This window comes from Pagrus major, chromosome 22 (assembly GCF_040436345.1).
Source record: "Pagrus major chromosome 22, Pma_NU_1.0".
NCBI classification, from domain to species: Eukaryota; Metazoa; Chordata; class Actinopteri; order Spariformes; family Sparidae; genus Pagrus; species Pagrus major.
In genome coordinates, this window is record NC_133236.1 from 17,579,505 (window position 1) to 17,596,934 (window position 17,430).

Consider the following 17,430-nt stretch of genomic DNA (forward strand, 5'->3'; position numbering starts at 1 on the left):
ATTTCCCAAATTATTTTATTCTTGGCAGGCTGCAAAAGCCCCTAAAATAGCACTTAGGTCATCATGGGACAGTAAAGACTTTAAGTGGGTTAACACCTCGTTCAGGCAGCACATGCTGAACATTTAGTGGTACAGAAACTCACACACACAAGCACATACACACACTGAGAGAAAGAGTTCACATATTTTACAACAAAAAAATCAGACCTGTGTGAAAAAGCCCATAAAATTCTGCCAAATCATGAGTATTTATTAATCTATCCATCTATCCACAACCACACACGTACACTAACAAGAAAAAGGCCTATAAATGCAACCAGAGCTGCAGCACTTAATCGAATTCTCGATTAGTTGTCAGCTATTAAATTAATTGCCAACTGTTCTAATAATCAGTTTATTGGTTTGATTAAGTTTTTAAGAAAAAAAGTCAAAATTCTCTGATCCTAGCTGCATAATGTAAATATTTTCTGGTTTCTTTTTCCTGCTATGACAGTAAACTGAATATCTCTGCGTTGGGGATAAAACAAGACATTTGAGGACGTCATCTTGGGCTTTGGAGAAAACTGATGATCTTTTATCTTTTTCTCAATCATAATCCTCTTACCACAAATTTATAGTTGCTCGGCAGTGTAGAACCGCATCCAACAACAAGCATTACGACATATTTCGTGATTGTTATTGTGGATGTTAGATGTGCTTGTGTGTCCTGTTTATATCCTTATACACAGTCAAGGCTTGCCAGGTCTTTTGTTTACTAAGGTAATTTTGGCTGTTTTCTACGGTGGCCCTGAAGGTCAAAATACAATGTAATGTTTTGTTTTGTGAAATGTTGTTGTGTTTGGACCTTCAGGGCCACTGTAGTTTTCTCTACTTCATGATTGATACTGAAGAAGGATGAGAAGAAGTCACATGCCACAAGGTCAAGACAGATTAATCGACAGTGAAAATACTCATTAGTTGCAGCCCTTTAAAAAAAGTACAGTCATTGTTAACATTATGCGCCATCAATCATGTTGTGTATGTAGATGACACTTTTTCTCAGTTGGAACAAAACATCCTACAGATAACCACACACACACACACACACACACACACACGCACGCACTTACACACAGATATGCAACTGATCATGTGGAGACAGACATCCTCCGTCCCGTACTCAGACACAAATGGGGTCAATCCCACACGCACTCAGCCCACCAATGAAAGAGGATCCCCCAAAATTACCACTTTGCTGGAGCCTGGAGCAACCAGTGACTTCATGTCTGCAGCCGCTACACTGATTTACTCATGTTCAACCCTCTCAAATCCCACCGCAGCGCAGGAAACACATCTCTTACCCCCTCACAGCACGTTTCCCCCTCTATCTGTTGAACATTTACACCATCCCACATCCCCTGCATGCCTCACACGTTTACCAACCCGAGTCAGGACCTAGCTGTTAGGAGAGCACGTTGTGTGTTATCAGTGGCAGATAAGGGAGGTCAGACAGAGATTCAAGCCAAACGACTCCATAAACACAGCTGAACAGTCTGTGTGTTCTTGTCTGTGCTGACCAGTTGTCGCTGAGATAAAGAATGGAGGATGGATGGATTCTTGGACAACAATCTGACAAACGCACACACAGCGTTTGGAGACAAAGGACTGGGTTGTGAAAATTCAAAACCAGCCAATAAACAAGTCATAAATTGTGATCAGAACTTCAGAAAAGACTCCACAAACAGACTTTAATTTGCAATCCTACGAGGCACATTACAGGGATTTTAAGGCCCAGCAGGGACTGACACAAATCTCATAAATTCCTCAAAAGCAATGCTCAAAATTCACATTTAAACGCCAAGTATAACATTCGTCCCAGTCTAGATCTGAATCTATGTGCCAGTTATTTTGGTGTGTATGGGAGCAACAGGCCACAGTGCTGATTGATCAATTCTTGGCGCTGGAGGCGCCTGGATAGCGTGTGTGTGTGCGTTTGAGTGTGTCTCAAAGTGTGTGGTTAATGAATTACAGCCTTGACAGGTCAGGATTAGCCCAGGGGTGTGGAACAGATAAAAAGGAAGACCATCATTCTCTCCCTCATCCGCACAGATGAAAAGTCAGAGGGAACAATTGTTTTTCTTTATTAAATTTTGTGGCTGTCAAGTTTGTTTGAATGATGTAACTTGAACATGGAAAATTAGAAGAAGCAGAAGCTTTGAACTTTGAATCTGCCTGCTTCCTCTAATTAAAGAGTCAAAAAACAAACTGCATGCCTTCAGAATCCATTTCTAGTCTAGAAAATGTTTATGACACTTCTGATTCTCAAAGAAACCTTGAATTTCATTTAAAAGTGCATACAAAAGTATTTCAAACTATTAATGATAGTATCCCGTACACAGTATTTCCATTGACTGTACCATAATACAGTAAGTGACACCTTTATTGTCCACTGGTAGCCATATCCAAGTTGTACAGCTCTTTCTACCAAGTGTGCACAACCACATACGTACACTAACACACAAAAAATGCACTAGAGCTGCAACGATTAATCGAATACTCGAGTTGTCAGTTATTGAAATTTATTGCCAACTGTTCTAATAATTGATGTTTTGGTTTGATTGTGTGTCCTGTTCATATCCTTATACACACCCAGTAGCATCATCATTAAACTCTAACCCTAAAAGGACATGTAATTCTTCTGTGACTATAGCAGAGCCCATTTTAAGCTGCTGACTCTTGGACACAGAGCTGAGAGATCAAAGACGAGACCTAAATGAAGCTGATCAGTGAGTGAACATCGCCCCCTGGTGGTGAGAAAATCAAGGCCTGAGTGAAGGTGTGTTGGGACTCACCACAGGTGTAGATGACACTGAGGTACTTCCTGGTGCCAGAGTAACACGGATCTCCAAAGTCTCTGGTGGAGGCTCGAACCAGACAGCTCTTCTTTCCCTGACAGCGGGCGGTCAGAACCTGCAGAGCCACAGACGACTGGCAGTCTGAAGGGAAGACAGAGAGAAGTAAAAAGTATTGAATTATTAGACTGATCAGACGGATGAAAAGCAATGATTTAACTAAGTATATGAAAGAGTGGGTTCCAGCTTTTATATCTTTTCATGTGACACTTTATTTTATGGTCTATAAAGAATACCACTACCCAGAAAGGAAATGATATAACGTATTTCTCAAGAAAATGAAAAATGGAGCAAAACTGACACAATTGGTGGAGAAATCCATTAGTCGGAGGAATATGAATATGTCGACTTATGCATAGACATACATATACCAGACTATTAATGGAATGGTCAATAAAACAATGTGCATATTAAACATTAAAAAGACAATAACTATACGTTTTAGCTCAAATGAAAAAAGTTAATTCCAGTTATGTTGCAACGTTAACCGTCTTTCATGCAGGTTAGAACTTGCAAAAATGTCAATATTGTCTTTGTGAGTTGTAAATTACAGGCAAGAAACGTTTGTTTGGTTTAACTGAATCTCTTTGACTTTTGCCATACATTAAGAATTACGTAGCTCTTTGAAGATGAATGTCACTTCAAATCAACATCAGCTATCTACTGGCGACTGTACCATTTCCTTGCTTTGTCTCCAAACATTGTTTCTATGCTCCCTTTAAATGGTACCAAAATACACAGACGCAAAGATACAAGAACCTTCTCTGTTTCACACTATTTACAGTCCACTTACCAATAAGGCATAGAGATAATCAACTAACTACAAATCTGCATTGCCTCTGTTCTCATCCTTGGAAAAGTTCTCATCCGATTACAATGCATTGCCAGATTCAGAGTCTACACATTTTTATATTCTTATTTAAGATATGACGAATGTTTATTTAAAAAAAATTAAATAATAATAATAATAATAATTTTATATTCCCAATAAAACAGTGAGTCAAACATATCTCAAGAGACAAAAGGCCCGTTTATAGTATATAAGAATTGGATACCAATTGTTTATATTGCAGATGAGTCTTCTACTACCTTGCTGTAGAGAGTTTGATGGACATGTAGCACTTCAGGCGCAAAAGGACTACATGAGTCTCAGTCAAAACAGACAGACACACGCAGACCAAGGGGACATCACACACTCCTTCCCGTAAAGGTTTCCTTGGTGGAGCCTCAGTCCACATCAGACCCACATACAGAAACCTTAGTGGGGCCTCACATTGTCTAAAGGATACCTGATCCAACGTGTGTGTGTATGCATATGTGTGTGTGTATGTAGTCCAGACAGAGTAATGGATGTGGCTCTCATACATCATCGCTAAGCACCTGCCAGCTCCTCCAGACCTTCTGTTCTGCAGCTCTCATCCTGTGGACGGACAGATGAGGCTCGTCTTTTTCCTTCTGCCGCTCTCACTTCCTTCCTCTCTCACATCAATAACAGAGGATGATGTACTGACCTGCTGCGCTTGAAGACTTTAGAATGAACTCTTTAGAGCTCATAAAGCCAGACGTACATGGCCCTACTTCAAGAAACATCATTTTAAAGTACGGCTACAACATGATCCGTACGAAAACCCGAGGATTGTGGGATTAACCACAACACTGCTGTGTTTAAAAAATCCCAAATTCTGTAAACCAAACTTGAACACTGTATCTCAGTTAAATGTTCCACATCATGAACTTCAGTGACACCCCAAACTGGGGTGCGAGAAGCATTAATGAAGTCGGCAGAACCTCTAGCTGAGTCTTGTGGGAATGTGGATGAGTCGTGGTTCCACATGGATGCCTTCTTCCACGACCCCACGCTCCATCTAACCCCTAAAGAACAACACAAGGAGATGAGCCTTTGAAAGTGGACACTGTGCTTTCACACTGTTTGCCCTGGTGGGCCCCAAAAAAGGCAGATCAGAAAGGTAGAGGGAAGAGGCCAGTTAAGACTTGGCTCACACGTCAACAGGCCACAACAAATTACAGCTCAGGTCAAAGGGCAAATGTCCCAGTCAGGAAGTCACGCATAGTGTCAACACTGAGAATTCATTCAATAGACCGGTCCAGTTTTATTGGATTACGGCATTCGTAATCAAGGACGACACTTTATTTCCTGGAAATGATTGTGTTCGTAATGAAACCAGATCAAAGACTAAAAGCTTCTTAAGAATGTGAACCTGAATAGTGTCTGTTCGAAGGGGCAACCGGACCCTCCCCAGCTGGAGCCGACACACTGGAATTCCCAACCAGGATGCAGTGAGGTGGAAGCCTGTGGGAACCAGTGAGTGTAACTGGATAACCAGTCAGACACCCTAAAAGGTTAGACATTTCCCACACATGTGGATTCATTGATTATGATTGATTCACAATCGGTTTCATCTGAAAATCCAGAAAAAACACTCCCTGTCGGCAGAATAAAATGTTGCCATTGAACATTTTCTCTCACTTCTGTTAAATACGTACGTGACATATTTATTAAATCAACATTTCTACAATACATTTTGCATTACGCTCAGATTACATGAGACCCCACTGTTCAAGACAACTTCTACTGACAGAACGGGGTATTCTGGACATTTTCCAGCCATGTTTGTGCTGACAAATGTGGGTATTTTAAGCCCAAACAAGATATTTTCCTAACACTAACCAAGTGGGTTTGTGCCTAACTTCTAACTTCATGACGTCTAGTAAAAATGTCACTGTAGTGACCTCCTGGTCTGCCTGATGTGCATTCATTTGCCCCCTCTCTCTCTCTTCCTCCCCAGAGGGCTCTTTTAAGCCGGTGTGCCACGCTGAAAACCTTCCTCTCTTACAAGGGAACCCACTGACAGACAGGCCCCCATTAGCTGCAGCTTTGATTCCCTGACTGGGTGATTAGTAGAGCAGGGGGGCCCACTGAGGAACGGGTGGGACCGGAGTGTAGGAGGGGGGGATTTCAGAGACAGATAGAGACTTCTAGAGACAAGAGGATGGAGACACACATTTATTCTTTGTCCACTGGCTCTCCATGCTCATATGTGCACGCACGCACACACACACACACACACACACACACACACACACACACACACACACACACACACAGCATTTCTGTGCAGTTTAAAAGAACATTCCTCAGAGTCTGACCTCCCCTGGCTCTCATTAGCGGCTTAAACGCAGACAGACAGGCATACAACAGTCCTCTCTATCACACACACATAGATGGGAACAGGCATGAATAACCCCTGATACCTCTAACCTTTACCCTCAACCACCTCCGAGCCTGCTCACAGTAGGTCCACAGTCAAGAGGAGCGGTGAGGGAAAGGGAGGAGTTTCCTGGACACGTATTCTCACTCGCGACTGATTACAGACTGAGGTCATGTACAGAGAACCACAGAAAGAAATTGCAAAGGGATGACTTTCCCCGAGGATGACCCACGGTTGATCACCCACAGCTTCTGAAAGTTACTGACACCTGCTGTGTGTGTTGTTATGCTGCCCTGTACCAGCAGCATCTCTTTGCTGCTCAGCTCCTTTTTGTCACATCAGTCATCTGTCGTACATCTAACTTTCTGCCTGCTTGAAACCAGCATCAGCCTTGGATTACATCTCCCACAGAATTAAAACTAAGGCAATAGCATTACAATAACAGCGTCAAATATTTTGTGTGTTGTGATGGGTGCTGTTGAGTTTCACTTGTCACAGAGCCCTTATATTAAGATTAATGTAGGGTGAGTACATGCTGGTTATCTTGAGGAAACTTCTGGTTCACACCCCTACTCACACACATACACACACACACACACACACACAAACAAACAGGCACAACACAATACATCTGCAGCAACCTTTCCCAGAAGGTTCTCGCAGCAACTGTCCATAACAATCCTCCAGGTATTCCACCCACGCACACCTTTCCTGGAATTTCCAAGACAATGGGCTGGCAAACTTGTCAGAGGTCCTCCTCTCCTCTTCTCCTCTGACTCACCGTCGACACGTATCATTTCACGGGGAGGCTCAACTCATTGTTGTGGGATTAAAAGTCTTTGTGTGATAGAAAAGCGACTTTTAGATGTCGTGATGGGGTGTAGAAACCTGCACACGCCAAGTGCTTTCTGTGAATGCCATTAATGAATTTGAAACCACTCTCCCACTCCACACGTAGTTAAAACGGTCCATTCACTTCGGAAGGATTGAAGTTTACTGTAACAAGGTGAATTCAAGTATTACACTCACTGAGTTCCAGTCTTAAAAGAGGCACTATGTAGTTTTGGAGAAGAAATTCAAACTCTGAATTTTAATATTTACAATATTAATAAGGTAATAATACAAATTCAGAAATATTTTTTCCAAAAGAGAATAAATAAGCTGTTGTCAGATGAAAATAAGGTCCCCAGAACACTGTTTGAAGCTAGAAAGGTGGCAGGGTCCGCCACATATAAACAAAGTAGTAGTAAAACAGAGAGTTTGCTAATTTAGTTTGTTTAGGCATAAAAAAATGTCACTGAAGATCTTTCTCTTCTGATTAAAATGTATTCCCCAAAACTACATAGTGCACCTTTAAAGTGTCACACACAAACACCCTAGCACAGACATGCACATGCACATATGTTCAGATTTGTTTGTAAGCTGATAGCAGGTTATTTCTAGAGTCGGAGACTAAAACAGTCAACCCCACGCACGTGTGTTATAACTGACAACATGTTACTCCATCTGAAGTCCAGTTGGTGGTGGTCCTTAGCTCTCACCCCTGCATGGAACTGTCTATAGCATATACAGGGTGAAGCTGGAAGACAAATGTCAGGGAAGTTTGTTTTTCACCACCACCAAGAAATAAATCACTAAAATCTGCCACCTACTTTGACAGCTGGACTGTACTTACTCTTTTAGACAGGTTTAAACACACAGAACTACACAGAATTTTATCTAATCTGCAAATCCACCAAAACAACACCGACATCCTGCAATTTATCTGCTCCATATGCATCGAAGTCAGACAGAAACGCAGATAAAGTTACAGTGAAGCAGCTTGTCCCCCAACAACTGGAGCACGCTTCCAAAAGCCAAGTGTTAAATTTGAACTGCAGCTGTGCGTGCTCGCCTTTCAAAAGCTACCAAGATCATATGAGAGACCAACCGCTCGATTACCGCTTACGGTTCAAAACATTTTCGAAGCACATACTCAAAAGTGAAAGCGCAGTGGCCTTCAAAAAAAAAAAAAAAAAAAAGAGAGGGAAAGAAAAAGCAGTCCGAGACCATGCATGCCAAGCGTGGGGGGCTATTTAGATGTCAAGAGGTGTGTGTGATGGTAATGGGGCAGATGAGAGAGGAGGGCTGAGGCAGGCCCCTTCGCTTTGAGGATTCTCCATCGCCGCCGAAACCTGTCCAACTCCACCACTCCCACCCCACCCCAAAACCAAGGAACAGGCGAGATCAAAGGGGGCTTACTTTTGTGCGCACATGCCTGTGTATGCACTTGTTTTGGTCTGATGTGCTTTTCAAGGGCTTTTGGATTCAACAAGCAACCAGAGAGCTGCTCTCTGTGGTGGCAAGCAGACTGGAAAAATTCACAAGCTAAACACAAGGGATCAAGATAATGTATCTGTCATTATGCAACGTAGGGTTGCAAAACAACATGAAAGTTCTTTCATAGTACACACACAAACAACAAATGTAAAGACAGATTTAGAGGAGAATAAGGTAAAAGAAAAGCAAACGATATATGCAGTTATTGCTACGCAGAAGTTCATGTATACATCCAGGAAATAATTCTGTAGTGCATTTCTTTTTGAATTTGTGTCAAATATAAATAGCAGCAACAAGTGATGGTTATGGTTTTATCCTGGCGTTGCAAGCCATCTCCCGCAGACTGTCTAACTTGCAAAATACATTTATTTGTGATGTTTCGGTACTTCATGGAAGAGGATGAGGGACACTGTTCTGATTTTTTTTTTGTCTCTATCTTTCATTCTGAGATTAAAGTCAGAATTTTGAGTGTAAAGACAGGATTCTGGGTTTAAAGTCAGGATTTTGAGAAAAGAAAGTCTGAATTGAACTGCCTGATGAAGGTCTGGTACTGTAACTATGCAAATAAATGTACTTTTGGAAGTATTTCTTCTGATTAACCTGACCTCTGTTTGACATCTGAGATACACTCTCCATCAACTTTGACCATGTTTTGATCCAAAGTTTTGATCCATGTTTTTAATCCACAGTTTGTCGATTATAAAAGTGCCTCCAGAAGATGGCTGGTTTTCAACAAGCTACAGAGAAAAAGCCTACGTCTATATCAGGGTTTTTCCTACAATTACAAGGCTTAGGCGCAGCACGCAAGCTGTTATGGGGCACTATAGGCCAAATAAATGTCAGATCAATGTGGAGAGCATCAAAACAAAAACTAAACAAGTTTTATCATCAGGCTTTCTGTGTGTTGTTTGTGATCTGCTCTGGCTTTTCAAACGTTATGTACACAGATATGTTTATGGTCCAAATTATGTGAAGTTGTATTTCTATTATGAGGAGGATCCCCGCACCCCCAAATACGTATACCTAAGTCTTCCACAAGCAAGGGAAAACGCTGTATTTGGCAGGTGGCTGGTGCTGGATTCCAACTGTACTCTCAGGATAAATCAGAAGTAACAGATGTATGGAGATCGTTTGCAGAGAAAACTTAAAATAATAAATAGTATACACGCAATTTCCTGCTACTGTAAACTGTAGTGTCTTGTAATGTCTGATACTAGGTGTATTTCATCTAGGCAGGTGCAGCCGGCTGTGTGAGTTCAGCCGTTGATCTCGCACCTCAGGCAGTGGCAAGGTTGCCAGGTTGGTGCGGTTAAGGAGATTACTATAACCTGCCTTGTTGGCACATTCAAACACACATTTAAAAGAGACATAAAATCAAAATAGGCTCAAAACAAACTTGTGCGTAATGCTACCGCCAAGCCCGAGATTATTCAGACATGCAGGGCCGCGCACACACACACACACACGCGTGCGCAAGGCGCTGCACCACCTCAGACGTGAGGGCAAAAAGATGGAAAAAAGCATTTAAAAATAATTAACGGTGTGTGTCTGAGCTGTCACTCAACACACCCTCACTTCCTGCTCCTGGTGACATGGGAGCCACATGAAAGACGGAGCTGACAGGGGAAATCCCACTAGGGCACCGCTAGACTGTCTGGAACAGCCTGAGGAGGTGTTTGTGGGTGGTTGAAGTGTCTTTACACATACGTGTGTGTGTGTGTGTGTGTGTGTGTGTGTGTGTGTGTGTGTGTGACAGAGATACAGAAACGCATGCTGTATGATATGTGAACGGGAACAACGAGGCGTCTGAGTGTCCAGTTGATGTAAACGCACACGAGGTTAACATGTGATTTGACAGTAAACACCACTGCTCCTCCACTCTAATCTGCTCTTTGTATAACTGTAACAGTAGAATCCATATTCCCTCAATACTGTGAGAGCTCAGCTACTGTATTTAATCCTGAGTCTGAAACCAGATATCAGGCCGGCCCTGTCTCACCCGCTACACCTACCTGTTGCACATTCCTGGTCCACCTGCATGCGTAGGACTGGCTAAGGTTGCTTCAAAGCCCTTGATGCTCATATAGAATACAATAAGACACACAGACGCATACACACTCACACAATGCCTTCTTTATATCTGTCTCTGATTACCCGCTGACTGACGCCTGTGTCAGCCTCTCGACCCCGTCCTGTCACCTCTGTCATAAAGAAGGTACATAGGGCATGTCTGCAGTGCATTGTTCCTTCACAACTTTAAACAGGCGCACACACCAGTTAACTTACACCTGCCCGGGCTACTCATTTACAAGTGCAAACCTCAGCATTCATTTTCTTCTATACATTAACGAAACAAAAGCAGCGCAGACTATAGCGGAATAAATGAGCCGCCCAGGCCACCACTGTAGCTAATTCTTGTTATGGATCCAAGCTTAGGGTCATTAACATTCCCCCTAAACAAGGATTGAGTACATCTGGATATCCCATGCACTCGCACATGCACACATACATACTTAGAGGGAACTCAATCCTGTCCCTTTTCTACGGGCCAAACTCTTTGGATGACAGAGACACCTGATCTACATTCCACCCCAATTCCCCTGGCAATGTGTGTTTGTATGTGTCTACCTGAGCTTGAGTGGCTTTATATATCTCAGCATGCTTTCCCAACAAAATAAAGAAAAAAAGAGGTATGAAAGATGTGTTTCTGAAAGTTAAATAATGAAGGGTGTGGACGGCAATTTCACCTAAGTCAAGGAAAATTCATGAAGGAGAGATTTTGTTGAGTTTGTAGTTCTCTTCCAGAGACGTTCAAGTGCCGACGTGTCAAACTCAATAACAAAAATGTTTCATTTCGCCCGTCTGCTGTTATAATGCATCATGACGCCTGGTATGTTTTGAGAAGACAAATCTTGCCAGAAAGATCAAAATAAAAAAGCCCAGGGTGACCTGAAGTTCCACTCTCCCAAATCATTAATATGTAAATGAGCGTTATTAGCAGAACAAGGAGACTCGGTTTAACATCATGCAAACGCACGCAGACTTGATTTGCATTCCCAGCTGGTGTCTTCATGTAAGAAATGTCATTCCTTTCCTGAACTCAGACTGACCCCAAAACTGATGCTATGAGCGAATGATAATAATGTAAAACAGTTCTCTACAGTATGTTCATATGATAATCACCACTTGTCCACTCTCTCAAGAGGATGATCAGTTAAGGGGTTTACAAAACAGCACCCCTGGTAGGAATACAGTGACTTTTTATATTACGTTACATCTGACAAGTTGTTACAGACCTGGGATTTGTATCTACGACATTGGTGTTGCACTCTGAAACTGTGGGGGGCGCCAAATCGCACTTAATGCCAATTTCTACATAATGTTGCTTTCAGTCCATTACTAAGTTAGTGTGTAAAGTCTCTACTAAGTCCTTAGGAAAGTAGACTAGGTAGTATTTACTAAATTTGCTTGGTCTACTGGCTAGTAGCTAGTAAGTTAGCCCAGTAACTGCTAACTATCTTCTACCTATCGCTACTAGCAAACTTGCAATTTACTAAATCAAGCAGTACCAATAAAATGCAAAATGTTTTAGCTTGTTAAGGATGTCACAATCTGTCACAAAGGAAAATTGTAAGATAATTTAAAGTCCTATTATGATCTGATGTCAGGTCTTAGAGTTACTGCATCCGGCTTACGGACTGAGCCAATCAGCTGCCCTGCTCCCACCGGTGTGAGAGTGAGAAGGTGGCTCACCTACTGACGGGGCCCTCCTGTGGTGCAGGGGACACTCCAGGGTGCCCTGTTGAGTTCGGCCAAACATGGCGGAGTAAACGGCGATCTGCATACCCCGTTTGCAGCTCAGCCTCATCCTCTCCTCCTCACAGACCACCTTACTCTTGTACTCGTCTGGAGATAGAAGGAGAGAAAGGGTACAAGATGTTACAAAGACAAATATATATATATATAAAATATATATACAAAGACCCCTAATCCCTAAAACACAATAATTAACATAAATATAAATATTCTTTATTTCATTAAACCTCTATAGAACAGCTTTAAAATGCACAGAAAAACAAGGCTTCATTCAGTGTAAACAAGCAGAAACAGAGGCAGAGCTTCTCAGTGGACATGTAGAGCCATGCAGAGGCATTCCTCACACACATCCAGCCACAGTGACCTGTGACAGCCAGAGCAGCTCCACTGGCCAGCAAATAAAAACACAACAGCAGCCGTTTCTCCGTCCATGTGGGGAGTGGAACAGGAATGCAGAAAGAAGAGATCGGAAAAGAGCCGAGAAAAAAAGGGGGCAGGACTGGTTTGTTATATCCCTTGGTGATGGATTCACTCTTGTTCGCTCTCACTCCCTCCCTTTCTCCTTCACTTCCTCCATCCTCCATCCACCTCTCCTTTCAGAGGCAGTGACACCTGCCCGTTGCACCTCACTAACACCCCATGCGGCCTTTCTCTCTTCCCCCGAGAAGTCATTGGTTAAGTGACAGTGAACAAAGAGCTGTTGATTGGCCCCGGGGTCCGGTGGAGAAAGAAAAAGTGGGGAGGGCAGGCGGATCAGTGGATTAATGCCCACTTCTGGTCACTCTAGTGTGAACCGCTGCACAGCTCAGTGCGGCTCGGCTCAGCACAGCACTGAGACATGAATGGAGACTAGAATCTGGGTGGGATTACTGCACTGTTGTGGCTCCCCTCTGGAGTGATACTCTTAGCTTCCTGGCTCACAGTGAGAGGGAAGGAATGGGATAAAGGAAGGGAAGCACGCAACAAGTTTTTTTGCTTTTAAATGAAGCAGGGAAGTTGGCAGAGGCAGGAAAGTCTCTCGTAGATGCTGTGACGCTTAATCCAGTGTAAAATTTATAGTAAACTTAGATGACTAGGTGCATCAGCTTGTAATAGGGTGAATAGTGTCTCTGTCAGGCCTGCTCTGTGACCCGACCACTTGTGTTTGCACTTTGTAACTTGTGTGGGCAGGTAGGATAGTCTTTACATAACAATGTCACTCAATACCAACCATGTTGGTGTAACTTCATCATATTTAATGAAGAAAATATTTTCTGGTTTTCTCCAGCTGCTCTGCCCCAACTATATTAATTTCCTTTTGGACGGATAGCTTTACTTACTGCTAAGGTAACCGCTCACTATGCTAACTGTAGCTGCAGTTAGCCAGTTAGGCCCTAAACATCTGATTATATTGTTACAGAAACCTGGGATTTGTATTGACAACAGTGGTGTTGTGTGGGCGCCGAGTCACACAAAATACACATTTCTACATAATGTTTCTTTAAAGTCAGAATTAGAAAGTATAAGCTCTGTCCAGTTTCAGTGCATTGCAGCTTTGTAGAGGGGAAACATCACTGCCTGATGCTTTTTCCATGGATTATTCTCTCTAAAAGATGCTCTATAAAACTTTGACTATAGACCAATACTGACATGGATTTCCTTTGACAGTTAATGTCGTAATTCAGTTTGTTTCAAGTGCAAATGAAGTGACCCCACCTGTTATATTTCCGACTGGACATGGAGGTGTGTGAGAAAGGAGGAAAAAAAAAACAGTCCCAGTTCAGAGGAGAACAGAAATGTGTGTCACTGTCAGGATCTGAGGCGATGAGGGACTTACTAGGTCTGCATTTGTACCAGACAATGAGGTATTTACTGCTGCCAGGACACTGGTCTGTCCCAAACACGCGGCTGTTGACAAGGACTTGACAGCTCCTTCTGTCTTGGCACTCGTCCAGCATTTTCTAAAGAGGGAAAGAGTGACAGAGAGCGGGAGAAGACCAAAGAGAGGTTTAGAGGGAGCACAATAAGCTAACGATGGTGAGAAGAGCGGCCGGCAAAACCTAAAACCACTTCAAACAGGCTGCTTATGGCCATGGGAATATGGAGGAGAGGACCAGGTAACAGAATAAAGAGAACGGGAGAAAGAAATCTGTGGAAAAAGCTCCACTCCACTCATTTCCTGGCATCCTTTAGCTTCTCTAGTTTCATCATCTTTTGCCGGCTGTAGCCCAGGTGAGCACATTCCAACACAATCCCACTTGCTGGAGGAATGACTGAATGGATTCTGTTCAGAGCCTTCCCCTGAATTTAACATGAAAGGAGAGGCATTTATACAGCAGATCCTGGAACGTGAAGGGGGGAATACGGGATATCAGTGTATTTCCCCCCAATACACACCAAATACATATGTAAGTCCTCCGTCTCAAAGATTTAAGGATTAATGAATGTAAATTCCAAGGATAAGACTGGTGATATCCCATGAAAGGACCGACAAAATAAATGTAAAATATTGTGAAATGGACAAACACATTGATGGTTTTGGTCTTTCCATTTTTGACTTTTTGACATGACTATATAGAATAAACTAAGCCTAACATGTTAAGTTAATTAGGGCTGTCTGTTTATTATTTTCTCATTAGGTAAACCCAAAACAAATCCTTACATTGGTGCATTTCTTTTGTCTGGGCCACTGTTCATGTTCAACAGAGCACTAACTTCATTTCAAGCTTCAGAGGCTGAATCGTACTCAGTAATGGACATGTGGGGTGGAGACTAACATCCTTTTTTACGGCTTTATCTGAGTTTAAAACAATTATATCATCTATTGCTACATTTTCCTGTGGATATCGTTGTATGCCACATCAGTAGACACCGCCCAACCCTATTCAAAATAACCAGGGATACATAGATCTCTATATCACTCGTCAGCAAAGAAACAAACCGCTCGCTGCACGATGGAAAAGATCCAAACTTCACATTCCACCAGACTTCACACTGAGAATCTATTAAAAGTACGGCTGAGTGCTTCGTCCAGATTTTCAGTGTGAGGATTACTCGGATTAGTGAAACAATTAGTCAGTAAACTAATTGGTTAATTGACAGAAAAGTAATCTGCAGCAGTTTTTATAATCGATTCAAAGTCATGTATCAGGTAAAAATGCAGAACATTTGCAAGTTACAGCTGATGAAACTGTTGGTGGAACAAAATAATCATTACATTAACAGATAAAACAGAAATTGCCCTTGCTGGCAAACTCTTGATGCAAACCTTTTGATATGGAGACATTCATACCGTAATGAAAACAAACCAGGGGTCATGGACAGGTGGTACAATGGGATTCTTCAGGGTTGTACTAATGTGGGTGGCGCAGCAGTCAGTCATTCTCTCACTTCAGCACAATGCACTCTCTGTGTCTGTGCATTCATGGCTGTCCTGTCTATTATGGAAACGGAGGGTGTTCGACGCTAGAAGGCAGGGGCACTAAGAATAAACCAAACAACCGCATGAATGCTGAACAGGATGTGTTTGTGTGTGTTTGTATTGGTGCTGCAAAGTGGGGGTTCTGGTCCAGCCGCATCCCAATTTAGAAAAGGATGCTAAGGCAAAGACCCCATGAAATCGCTTTGTGTCACGGGAACATACAAGCCGGCTTCCTCTTTAGAGAGTGTAATTTGCCGGAAAACATCCTCACAAAGCATTACATAATCAGTGGTGGTCCTCCAAAATGTAACCCTTGGCCAATTTGACCATTTTACAGGACACTTTCTCTCAGGAGGATCTGCTGCCCAAGAAGCGTGGACTAACAGAGGGAAGGATGCCAAAAAAGAGATTCAGCGGCTCTGGGAGACACTGGGGATGACCTCGGAGTTAGTTCTGGCAAATAGTTATCTAAAAAATAATCACTAAACAATTATTTTCTGATATCAAGAATATGTGTCGTTGGTTATTTACCTGTAGTGCAGTGGACACGGAACAATATCGATCATCCTCCCGAGGGTTATAAGAACTCAGGAGGGCCTGGTAGGTCTGAGGGCACTGCTGGGGGTCCGAGGCGCCTCTCCTTCCATAGAAAGCTGACTGGACGGTGATGGTGGTGCGGGGCGGACAGCGAACAGCCAAGAAGTCTCCGTCACAGGCCTGCTCGGTGTAGTTCCTCAACACTTTGGACAGGTAACCTATGGGACAGCAATGCAGCCTTTACCTCGGATACTGAAGGTGCAAAACGTCAAAGATTTCTTGATGTTGCAGCTCTGTAGCATCATTTGCATTATATGTGCAGCACAAGCGTTCTTAAAGACAGTATTTAAGGATTGGCCACCTGTCAAACTCCTACACCAAACAAATACGGGACAACAAACTGCTGCTAACTGTAGCTGCCTTTGCTAGTTAGCTCAGGTAGCCGTGCAGCTAGCGGTTTGGACAGGGGGACCAGGGACCAGGGCAGGGTTAGTGCTTACACAGCTAACACAGGACCAGGACGGGCCAGGGCTAGCTGATTAGCTAGTTACTTCAGGAGCTATCCCTGCAACACAATACAACGACATCATCATGTCAAAACTGCTATTAATTAAAATTCTGGTGATGATTTTAATTAAGTAATTTTTGAATGTTCTCAACTAAACGTCTTATACTGTATATTGCCCCTTTAATTTCACTGCACTGGAAGTATTGAAGAGGAAAATCCTTGTTAACCAGATTAAATCCTGCTACCTCTGTTTCGCATTGTCCAAGCAAATGTTTTTCATGCTAGCATCATAAACAAAGAGGGTTGCTAGAATGCTAGAGATCTTTTTTCTTCAATAATGGAGTGTTTCCATGGACATTTGGTAGCGCTGCATATCAGCAAGCCCTGACAGATCACTGCTTACATCTAAAGGACGCCTCCAGGCCGTGAATACCACAACAACACAGGGAGGGTAAAGCTTTAGCTTATTTAGCTGTTAGCGTCAGCCCTCTGGTCATGGCTGGAGAACATATTCTTGTGTTTGATATTAAAAATACCTGCCAAGGAGGAATTTTTAAAGCCTGACATTATTGCACTTTTTATACAAGGATACAGTTCATACATACCGACTGTACATACTGGATTTTTCCAGCAACAGAGTTTAGAGAGCATTTTGAGGCATTGCTAGCTAAAAATGCTACCAGGCTGTGTGATGGTCATCTTATTTATCTGTAAACTGAAGCTTTTATG

At 42.6% G+C, this 17,430-nt stretch overlaps 1 protein-coding gene across 1 annotated transcript in view; it reads right to left on the bottom strand.

Moving 5' to 3' along the window:
• Window positions 1–17,430, bottom strand: part of eva1aa (eva-1 homolog A, regulator of programmed cell death a) — a 78,713-nt gene that overhangs the window by 40,515 nt on the left and 20,768 nt on the right. Inside the window, exons 2-5 of the mRNA XM_073492264.1 lie at window positions 16,188–16,411; window positions 14,073–14,196; window positions 12,194–12,346; window positions 2,832–2,975 (exon numbers count right to left, since the gene is read on the bottom strand). Coding sequence (XP_073348365.1) covers window positions 2,832–2,975; window positions 12,194–12,346; window positions 14,073–14,196; window positions 16,188–16,411 — 645 coding nt within the window. The remainder of the gene's footprint in view (window positions 1–2,831; window positions 2,976–12,193; window positions 12,347–14,072; window positions 14,197–16,187; window positions 16,412–17,430) is intronic.